We start from the raw sequence: 11,802 nt of genomic DNA on the forward strand, positions 1-11,802 counted from the left end.
GCAGAGTCAATTAATTTGAAACAAATAAGATACAATGGAGGGAGAAAAGAGAGTCACTGAGCTACTATTTATAGTTTGTTTCCAAATTTTCCTGTAAAATTCATTTAGCATAGCTCCTTTCTCTTGTTTTTGTGATACAGTGCTGCCCTGTACACTGAGAGTTGCAGCACAAATTATCAAATGCAGATTTCTTCCGTTTATTTCCTACTGTTGCATACAAGTATATGCAGGAATCCAGATCTGTAATCTGGATTAATTTAGGATTAATCTGAATTTCTGTTATACCACGGCATTCCCAGCTATCTCTTGATTCATATTTGAAGAGAAAAACCAAGTCAACATGTATTGTAAGTCATCAGAAATTGCATCTAACCCATTAGAGCACTTTCACAGCAGTATAAAACAAAAGCATTTGAGAGAAAGTCTGCTTTCAGATGGTAATACCCACAAATGCAAATACTATTCTTTAACTAAATATCTTAAACATCAGTCCTTAAGAACACAATATACTAGGCAATGCAATACTTTATGGCACATTTTAATGATTATATATATATATATATATATGTCTATGTAGTGTCTCCCGGCATCTGGCAGGTAATTTTATTTAGATTTTATGGTGGATTATTATAGGTTTAACGCTTAAAGATTTCAAGACCTGCAGGTATGAAGAAAAGAGAAACAAAAGACGCAATATTCTGTAGGTATTACACTATAGAAAAACAAGTGCTGAATATATGCTATAGAGAACTAAAAATTTTGAGCTCTGTAAGTATTTTTATACCATTCTTCAGCAGATGTCCTCAAACCCAACACAACTAATTATACTTCACAATGCAGTGGGAAAAGGGTCATGCCATTGTCATTTTGCACGTGAGCAAACAGAACTACACTCAAAGAATCGTGTTTTCCACACCATCAGAGAATAAGGGACTGAACTTTCAAAGCTTGATTACTACCATCAGAAAGATCATGATAAGCTATTTTTAAATATACGGTTTAAATTGATGCAATTACCTTTATTTTCATCTGTTGATTTCATGTGATTTTCACCATCTTCAATGTAACTTGATCCTAAAATATTCAAGCAAAAATTGAACTGCCAGAATACTTATTTTAGTTGCACATTTCCATTAAAAATGAGTTGCACATTTCCATTAAAACAAAGCTGCAACTCTTACTACCACAATGCTTATATGAGAAATTCTGTGCTTAGAATCACGTCCAAGACCGTCATATAACACAGATGGAAAGACTATGACTTTTTCAAATAATCAGCTAAATAAAAATAAGATACACTGTTCATATCAGGTATTCTAAACACACCCATTTATCTTTGCAAAGTCTATTGAGATACTGGAATAAAAGGTGTCAACTAATTGCAAGTTAATATACTGTGGGCCAGTACATAGGACCAGATGTCACATCATCTCTCTCTCTCTCTCTCTCTCTTTTTTCTTTTTTCCCTCCCTGAAATCCTTTTCTTGTGTCTTTGTGCAAGATATGCTCATAAAAAAGCTATGCAGCAACAATATGCCAGGAGATAAGTGGAAGAATGTTATTGGCATTCCTATGCATTCCTCCCCAACATGGCCCCTGTCCAAACCACAATCATGCAACTCCAAATTTTTAAATTAGTATTTCTTAATCAAGACAATTCATTAATAGTCTTCAAGAAAATATCCTACCAGAATAATAATCTCCATCATTGTTCTCTCTTGTCAGTTTTTCACTTGCCAGGTTTGTACCAAAGGCAGATCTGAAAAGCCAATTAAATTTCATGTAATTATCCAAAACATGTGGTTGGTAACAACAGCATAATGATATGCAAAGTTCAGTCATTAGTTATGCTGACTAGCATACCTCCTTAACTATTTAAATTAATGAAAATTTTGCCTTCAGCTTTAAGAAAAGCACAATGAAACTTTAAGGTCAAAAGTCACCCATTTATCATTATTCTGCTTGAAGATTTCTGAGTTTTTACTTCCATATGTGAATGTGTTCAGATGTAGGTCTGACATTCCTCTACCCCTCTTAGCCGATCTTTTTCTATTTTTAGAATATTTCCTCATCCTGTTGTCGTAAGCTTGCAGGTGGTGTATGAAGCACAAAGCTACAATCATCTATTGTCTGCAGGTGTGTGCCATAATAAAATATATTCATGTGGAGAAAGGCCTCTGGCCTTATAAACAGAAATATTTCAGCATTATTGGAAAGCAAGCCATCTTACCTAGACATCTCCATGGATGGTCTTTTAGCTTGACAAAGAAAAATAAGAGCTGCTATTAATATACTGCATAAGTAAAAGAATTTAAAAGATGAAAATCAAAACAAAATTATTATTATCTACCCAAGTCAGAGTACTTTCTATTGGCACTCGTAAACAGGACATAGAATACTAGGTAATTAATTTTATCTCCCTGAAACATTCAGGTCCCTGAAAAGTCTCTTTTGCAAGGAAGCTGTGATCTCAACCTCCCAAACGTAGATAAGTTAATTTAAACAATCTGGGATTCCCAGATACTCAAAACATTCCCTAATATTTTGCAACATACCACATATCTCAGGACGAACATTTTAAACTAATTTGCTTATTTTCTGAAAGAATAAAATTCTTTCAGGGTGTGTGTATGTATATATATATATATATATATATATATATAAAAGAAAAAGGAAAAAAGTTAAATTGTATTTCAGAATAGGAAGAAAAAGCTTAAGTTTGCCTCAGAAGAACTGGAGAATTACCTAATCTATCCTTGAATTGGAACCCCAAATCAAATCAAATCATCATAGCTCCATACCAGTTCAAGGCAGAAAAACAAAACAAAACACCCCACAACTCAGGTCCTATTTGCCTCTGTACTACAAGAAACTGAACTCCAATATGGGCTTGCATCTGTACAGTGAAATTTTGGCCAAGTCCCAGTAACTTTTTCTTTTACAAGTGCCTTTCCAGCACTGTTGGCTAAATGTTCCCCTTCTGTTCAGGATACCTGGAAAGCATCATTATGGTTGCAGCTTAACCTGGGCCACCTCAAGCATTTTTAAGTAGATTTTGCTGTTTTCTAAAACTGTATTTAAAGATATCTCCTGAATTTTCATCTTCACAGGTCTTCGCTCCTGAAGCAAACGCAAGGCTTTAGCTGCAATGCATTCATCACCAAAGAAATCAAAAAGAATAATTTATTACCTGTTTTCTTCTTAAACAAAAACCACCATAAAGTGAGGGCTATTGCTCCTGCAATAGGTATTAGGAAAAACGCAGCAATCATTCCTTTCTGCCAAGCCGCTAAGATGACTGGAAATAAGAAAGACAAGTTTATAAGTATGTTCAGTGGCAGGTTTTCACTTTACTACAAATAGGCCTTCTTGAGTGCTGGAGGAGAACTGTAATGAATTTTGCACACAAAATTCACTAGTGAGCCTTTGCCTTGTGACAGACAATTTCTCAGACAACAAACATTTGCTTTTAGCTTCTGCATTTGGCTTCTTTGCCTTTGGAGCATCTCCCAAACTGTTCTATGCAGGTGAGACATCTTTGCTTATAAATGGTTCTCCATCTGACAACGGTGGAAGGAAAACACACGAGAGGGGTAAACTCAATAAGAGCTCAAAAAACACAACCCTCACCTGCCATGATGACAGAGCATGCAGATGATCACAAAATCAACTTACCATTGATGGTTATTGGCTGGCTCCTCACATCCACATTAGCTCGATTAGAAGCAATGCAGTAATATGTCCCCGTGTCCTCTCTTTTCATTACCTTCTTGTGCCACAAGATTCTGTCTGCATTCTCACTTGTTTCATATACAAGGTCATCACGATCAGTTTTTTTAAAAATCTTGAAGTGGATTGGCCATGATCCTTCTTCTACAGTACAGAGAAAAAGAGCGTCACTGCCATCTTCCACTTCCCCATAGGGATTGCTGCCCAAGCTGGCATTCCTGATTGGTACTACGGAAGAAACAAAGAAAACAAGTATCAGCAGTATGAAAAATGACTTTGAAGGTAAAATACTTTGCTATGAAAATACTTCTTTTAACATGAATTTTCCTTGCTCAACAGAGACTGAACGCAGAGCACTGACGTGTTTGAACTGTCTTTGCCAGACAGCATTATCTAGTAAATATTTTTATATACCCAGAATTACAAAGGCGCTATAAATAAACAAGCAAACACAAAAGAAAACTTCCTCAACTCCCATAAAAGTCAAATAGTATATTTTCTTAAACATCTGTGGATCCCCCTCAGGCTTCAACCTAGAAACAATCTAAGTTACTTTCAGAAATACCAGATCCAATAGTTCAGCACTGCAAATAATTATAGTTCAATTTATATAGCCACACTTACATAGTTAGAGTTGTGTGTTTTTTTTACTAATTATATCTGTTCTCTATCATTTAATGTATAGCATTGAACATAACAGATATTGGATCAAACTTTTGAGCATAAGTAAGCTATAAAGAGCATGAATAGCTAAAATACATTTTTTTAGGTTTGCAGTTCTACAAATTAAGTATAGTAATATATACATAGCTAGATGAGGAGAGGTTTTTCAGCATTTATAATTACATATGAAAAAACTTGTACACAGTTAAGACTCTTTATGATGTAAGATATGTAGAATATTAGTAGCTTCTCTAATATGGGAATGTTTGGAATACGAAGGAAATATTTTGCCAAAAAAATCACTAAATAATATTTATCTGGAAAGTTGATAAATATGAAAGAGGCAGAGACACAAATAACACAAGACAGAAAAGAGAAATCATTAAGGCTACACTGGTATAGAAGCAGAATTAGGAAGTTAAAGCTGTTTTGAAAAACAGCAAAAAAACCCAGACTATTTATGAAAGACGTATTTGTATTAGATAGGAAGCTAAGATTTAGATGTAAGATGTTGGTTACTAGGACTGATCCCATGACCATGACTGGACTTATCATCAGAGGGATTTTTTTTTTTCCCCTCCAGATCTTGTCCCCAGAAAGGGGCAGAACACAAAGAATTCACAGAAACCACCTCAGAAGAGAGTGATTCTGCAGGAGGTTGGCTCCCCAGACCCGAAACCAGCACTTAGTAGTCCTTACACAGTCTCATGCAGCCTGCTATTGAATTGGTATTCGTTTCATCATTATTTTAAGGAAAACACCTAGTATCTTTCAGATTTTCAAATATTCAAGTTTAAGTTATATTTTCCCAATAAAACTACTTCTAGAAAGATTAAGACAAATCTCTTGCGTTAATATTATTTTAGTTGTCATTAACTTGATCTAGATTACTATCAGAATTATTCCGTCAGTGATAATTAGTAAGCAATACAGACTCCAACATATTTTCAAGTGAGTTTTTTAATTCACTTCAAATAAAGTTTTATACAGATCTCACATCCATCTTGCTCAGTCCACCATTTAATGCTACAAACGCTTTCATAAATCAACGACTAACACTAGACAAAAAGAAAGATTAAACAGACTTACCTATCACTGTGATGTTTAGAACATTGCTAGTTTTCATACCACTGGAGTGATGGTTTCTAGCATCACATTTGTATCCTCCTATGTCATTTTGTCGAATGTTTTCATCCAAGAAGGTTGCATAGGTGTTGTTAACTACTATTTTCTTAACTTCACCTCCTTTGTAGAATGTGAATGTTATTGGAGGAGTTCCCATCACAGAACGACAGATTAACCATAGAGGCTTCCCTAACACTACCTCTGGTAAACCGCTGACTACTGAAAGAGTTGGCTTAGAGACTGGAGCTAAAATTGGAAGAAAAAACAAATAATATATATATATTATATATAAAATCACCAATTCTGTTGCATAGGGTCAAAATATACAACTTAAAAATATATATCATATAAACACACAATAGTTCACTAGTTTCCACAGCCAGCCTATATGGGGAGCTATTGCTTACTGATAGAAGCAGAGAGATGAGTGGAACAAAGCGAAAAATACATGAATTGGACCGAAAGAACATGGGGAGAGCATAAAGGAAAACTAACCAATCAATGACCCAGCTGTGGATCATCCAAACTTCACAGCTGCCTTTGACCCAAGCACTACCCAAGCACAGCAAAAAAAAACTACACAAGTAAAGTAGCATTACTTATATTTCCTATGAGATGGATCATTCAGAGCCTACACGGAAATCTGTGTGTCTGCAGCACCATCGATCACAACTCGATCTTGTTTTAGCAACCTGAGAACTGATTTCTATACTCTATGAGGGAGAAGGGAATTAGGGTGTTGATAATTAGTGCTGTTCAGGGAAACTAGGAGAAGGAAAATTTATTGGCAGCAAAGACCTCAGCTCTCCTGGAGCAGAGCCATCCAGATGACCTCCAGCTCTCATGGCTTTCTGTCTGGGTGTTTAGTGAGTGCAGATACTGACAGTTTCAGATCAAACTGATAAACAAGAGCTTTGAAGAACAGTACCATTTCCTGGGAATGGTAATGACAGGAGAGCTGTTTGGCTCCTAACACAACTGAGGGGAGAAGATAGAAGAAGGGAAGACTTGCTAACTTTCTTCTTCTCTCCAGGCCAACCCTAGAAAAATCTGACCCGATTAGATCAAGACATATCAAATCTTCTATGGCTAAAGACTATAGGCATATTGCACAGAAAAGAAGATTACAAATGCTAATAAATATCATGTTAGTTTATGGTCTGAGAATGGATTCTGCAATAAATTAACTTAATTTACATGCTTTATACATACATGGTTTCCTTCTTCCCCTCCCGCATGGGGCTCTAAACCTCCATATTAACTCACCATAAACATTTATCCTTATAGGCTTGCTCTCCTTGACTATTCCTTTTACTTCAGCTTTACAGATATAAGATCCAGTGTTATTCACATAAACTCTCATTGTTAAGTTCCTAGAATTTTTCAGCCATTGGAGGTCTCCATTTGAATTTCTCCTTAATATAGAGAAGTTAGCTTTCCGAAAACCGCTAATGCTGCAGCTCAAGGTTAGCTCCTTATTTTCATCCACTCTAAACGCAGAAGCAGTGAGTACTGGCTTGGGAAATAACTCTGCAAAATAGAAAGAGATTAAATTCACTCAAACGGAGCATAAAAGAATACAACTACCTACCCGAAGCACTCAGAATGAAGGACACAGTAAAATCAATTAGGAGAGAACTCAAATTCTGTTTTCACATGGTTATACTTTCAGGGAAAAGAGAAACTTTGTCGTTTTTTGAAAGTCATTTCTTACGTGTTGTTTGAAAACATTGTTTTAATAGTGAATTATCAGTAGCAGAAAAAATCAGAAACATAAGTGTAAATGTCCTTTAACTTACAGAAAATTTATTCTGATTTGGATGTTATCTTTGCAAATACCCCAAATCTTACCAAATCTAAATTCCATTTCACTGAGCCAAATCTAAGATGAAAAGAAGCATTACCTGCCACAACAACATTGAGCTTGGTCATTTTAGACGCTCTCCCTTGCTCTACCTTACACAGGTATTCACCACTATCCTCTACAGTAGCCACTGTAGAGTATTTCAAATGCTTCTCATCGTGCACACTGTTCAATATTGTTTTGTTTTTCTGGAGTATGATTTCAATGCCACGTATTTGAGCTACGACTGTTGAGCATTCAATCTGCATTCTGTCTCCTTCTGTAATATTACGTGAGGGCTTGGCAATCAGAGTAGGCTTTATAAATGGCTCTGCAAGAGAATACATTAAAAAATCATGATCCAACCTTTTTAATTTTGATATGCAAAAAAAAAAAAAGTAAACATAAGCACTTACCCTTGACTGTAACAAGTGTTCTATTACTGGGTTCTGAGGTTTCAAGTTCCAGATTTACATATCTCCTACCAAAGCAATCAAAATGTAAAATATTATCTCCATCTTCAACGGCAAATTCTGTAGTGGAAAAATTTCTATATAGTTCAGATACATGTTTTTCTTTAGGTGTTGAATTCATATTAATCTTCCGGAAAAAGAAAGTTAAAGGAGGTTCTTCTTCTGGCAGTTCACAACGTAATTTCACAACTTCACCCTCTAAAACTTCTTTTTTCTCAGCAGTCAGTATTGGCTTGGTCATCCCTGACAACACATGAAGAAAGAGATTGCTGTATAATTAGAAAAGAGATACAATTCTCTGATGATTATGTAAGTAATTTATACTAATGAACAGATGCAAACAATTTGCAAGAACAAAGGTTCATGGACTTCTTTTAAAAAACAACCATGTTTAAAGGAATACTCACTCACCTGTTACCCAGACGTGTAAAGAGTTACTAGATTTCATCTTCCCACCTGCTTCCACAGTACACTCATAATCTCCTGTATCTGAAGATCTAGCCATGGGTATTCCATATCGTGCTTCTCCTTTATCTGATGTGATCATGAACACAAGCTTGCCGTTCTTAAAAACTGTAAAATTATGCCTCAGTTGGAAATCGTTTTTTTTACTAATATCAGCCTGGCAGATGATTGACATTGGAGATCCATTCTTCACTTTGGCAGATGGCTGAGCCTTGATTTCAACCGTGTTTATAGTAAAAACTTGATGAAAATAAAAAAATTACATTTATTTTTAATTAAATCAACATATTATTGCAAGTATTTTAATCACTAAAAACAATTCATTGTATCCTACCAGGTTGTCTTCTTTTTGTGCTACTGGTCAGATCTCACAGATGTTGACACTGGGAGCAGCTCTCCTGACCACTACATAGATAACCATCTTCTGCCTCTAGTGTATCTCACTGTACATCTCCTGGGGGCCTGACAGAATCATCAAGTGGGCCACCAGTTTAATCACTAAGCGATCAATGTTGTGCTGTGGGACTGCAGCACTCCCTGGATTCAGTAGCTCTGTGGTCCTTCAACTCGCCCCATTGAATAGATTCCTATTGCTTCTAAGAGGAAAAAAAGTTCCAGCTACAAAGATCTGCTTGAAGGATCAAGAATTATATCATCTAATCATCTAAGAACAGTTCAACCTAAGAGTGCCTCTAGCCCAAAACTGTCTTTAACAGTGGCCAAATGTGGATGCCCAGACATGTAAAAAAATAAGGCTAGCATATGTAAAACTCTATCTTTAACATTCATGCTCCAAGCTTTCAGCTGCTCCCAGGAAAAATGTAGACAGATTCAAGGAGGAATGAAGACAAGTAAAACAGAATAATACATAGTATAAAAGAGCTCTACTGAGAGTTATTAAACATACAGAATCACATGAAGTTCAGAAAGTACACACAAATGAAGCCTATGCCAATTAAAACTAGCTTTAATGCATCTCAGTCATTCCTTTGGATAATCACAGCAGCCCTCTTCTATCCTAGACGGACAAAATTTTGAAAAATTAAGATCTAGATGCTCATGGTCAAATCCATTTAATTCCTGGAAGACACTGAAGATGCTTAAATTGGTTTGCAGCTCACTGCTTGGTTTTCTTTTTTCCTCATGGTTTCTTGTTTCCAAATCTTAATGCCTGGAGACCCGAGAGGTGGACAAAACTTTAATTTATACTCATCCAAATAAACTGCAAACCTATGGAATTCTATTTAATCTCAAAGCAATTAACAGAAATTTCTGGAGTTATCCCTATGTTTCTTATCTAAAATAGGGTTACAGTTACTTCTTTCAGCAAATTCAATTTTAAACATATAACACAAGTCTGGGAGAATTTTAAATGTCGAGTTCAGGACAAATGGAGTATGATGGAAGATACTTGGTTTCCACTTCTGCAAACCAACGTGCATATGCCCATCTTTACTGTGTGGATAGTCATATCAAATCTGTAAGTATCATACACAAAAGCAAAGTCTTTGTTTAATTTAAAAGAGAACATAAACTGAACATACATAAAGTCTCTTACAATTTAGACTTGTTAGTCCTGAAATTAATATTCCTATTAAAAAGCAATTTAAGAAGTATAAGAATTTTATAGCATAAAAATTAAAAATTATTAAAATGTTGTTATATTTTTTTAATTTACACTTAGATGGACAAGTATAGAGAAACATTTATGAGTTTATTTTCTCCTTCCCTAGAACTTACAGCTTTGGGGTCTGCCTTAGGGTCTGCCAAGGATTTGTATTAGAGACTTGGATTAGATCCTAGTTGGATTAGGAAAAATTTTCCATCCCTTCCATTTCTGTGTTGTATCTGCTTACCAGCTATTTATATATTAACCTTGTCCGAGAGAACTTTGGGTACATAATAGATACAAAAAAAAAAAAAAAAAAAAAAAAAAGTATTTTTTTGCATGTGAATAGACTACCTGGCAAAAAGAACCATCCATTTCCCTGAAATGATGGGAAAAAAAAGGAAGGATGTAGCATGTAAGCGTTGGGAGCCAGCAAAGAGATAACATAAAAATCAAATGCTTTCCATTCATGACAAGTTCTGTACTCTGTTCAGACATGCTTTTACATGCAAAATAAAAAAGCAAATACTCCAGAGAGAACCTACAATTTATGTTCTTCATTTTTTCTACTACCTCCTTGCTTCACGGTGATGAGGAAGTTTTGTTTAAAAACAAAAGCCTATTAACTAAATTTCCCTTTCTAGTTGATCTACTGTGTGCTTTAGTCAAACAGTGCTCTAGAATTTCACCAAAACATTTACTAAAATATGGGTAGCGTTTCAATGCTCATTTCAATACTGTACAAAGAAACGGTAAGAAATATTATATTTTACTTTCACACGGCCAAATTTTGCTACAAGTTATACTACAGCAAATCCAGCTAAACTCCAATATGGATGCACAAAAATAAGTGAAGAATTACTTCTTTCAAAATTTCATGTGAAATCATAACATATCAGATGATATGGTATCATACGATATCAGACTTACCTCTCTTCTGAGCGTAAAGTTGTGAACCTGGAGAGAGAGAGGAAAAAAAAAAAAAAGGTCATTTCAAGGCTTACAGATTGAGGGACAGTAAAGGGAAGCATTATAAAAGCCCTACAAAAAAATCAAGCAAACTGAAAATGCATGTACACACTTAGATACTCAATTATTAAACTTACAGTGCAAGAAAATCACCAGAAGAGCAAGATACATCTCGTTCCTGACGAACAGACACTTAATTCCCAAATAAAACTATATGCATCATCAGATGTGATTTGCTTCAAGGTTGAAAAAAAAAAAAAAAAAAGGTAAAAAACTTTTTATTTGTTTGTTTTATGAAAAGAGATAAAATTTTGCCATTAAAAGCGGTAAGTTTTTTTCAGATACGCAGCTGAAACTGTCTGGTTCAAGTAATCGTTCCCATTACTGGAAACTGGAAATGAGAAACAATGAGAACCTATCTGCTGCTCACAGGCAGATTACTGTTCAGGAAGTGACTGGACTTTTCCTGAGGGCGCTACCAAATGTATTTGCTTTGTTTAATTTCTTAAGGTGTATTAGGAAAAAAAAAAAAAAAAAAAAGAGTTCTAATAACATTTTTTCCTGCAGTTCCTGATAATATGGTTATTTTTAAGTCATGATCAACTATTAAAGAACAAGCTTTACATTTAATATTTGAACCCAACAAATCTTGTAGAAGTATCTATCTTCATCTCAATCCAGAGAACTCTCTCAGAGAATACATATAGTTAATTACTAATTTTTATCCTATCGCCTCCATTTCTGTGTCTCTCTCATCCCAACAGAGAACAGCTTTACCATAGAGGGCACAATGCAGTCTATCTCACGAAGTATAGCTACGGCAGGGTCAGACTATGATTTTGACAGATGGACCTCACATGACCCTCATATGAGAGTGAAAGTCCAAAAGTGCACCGTTATTTATCCTGGGAGGTTAGAACATCACA

The 11,802-nt window shown here is 35.2% G+C and overlaps 1 protein-coding gene across 3 annotated transcripts in view; it reads right to left on the reverse strand.

Annotated features, from left to right (window-relative positions):
- The window catches only part of PECAM1 (platelet and endothelial cell adhesion molecule 1), a 29,344-nt gene extending 18,216 nt beyond the window's left edge, over positions 1–11,128 (reverse strand). For all 3 annotated transcript variants that reach the window (XR_003250608.1, XM_026046813.1, XM_026046814.1), the window contains exons 1-12: positions 11,014–11,128; positions 10,838–10,864; positions 8,245–8,538; positions 7,777–8,076; positions 7,422–7,691; positions 6,784–7,047; positions 5,482–5,763; positions 3,676–3,957; positions 3,191–3,298; positions 2,231–2,258; positions 1,689–1,759; positions 1,018–1,074 (exon numbers count right to left, since the gene is read on the reverse strand). Coding sequence is in view for 2 of the 3 variants with exons in the window: in XM_026046813.1 (XP_025902598.1) it covers positions 1,018–1,074; positions 1,689–1,759; positions 2,231–2,258; positions 3,191–3,298; positions 3,676–3,957; positions 5,482–5,763; positions 6,784–7,047; positions 7,422–7,691; positions 7,777–8,076; positions 8,245–8,538; positions 10,838–10,864; positions 11,014–11,047 (2,017 nt within the window). In the remaining variant the exon portion in view is untranslated. The remainder of the gene's footprint in view (positions 1–1,017; positions 1,075–1,688; positions 1,760–2,230; positions 2,259–3,190; positions 3,299–3,675; positions 3,958–5,481; positions 5,764–6,783; positions 7,048–7,421; positions 7,692–7,776; positions 8,077–8,244; positions 8,539–10,837; positions 10,865–11,013) is intronic.
- Positions 11,129–11,802: the final 674 nt, after the last annotated feature.

The sequence above is a fragment of the Nothoprocta perdicaria genome, unplaced genomic scaffold, assembly GCF_003342845.1.
Source record: "Nothoprocta perdicaria isolate Ctin4 unplaced genomic scaffold, notPer1 scaffold_46, whole genome shotgun sequence".
Classification (NCBI taxonomy): Eukaryota; Metazoa; Chordata; class Aves; order Tinamiformes; family Tinamidae; genus Nothoprocta; species Nothoprocta perdicaria.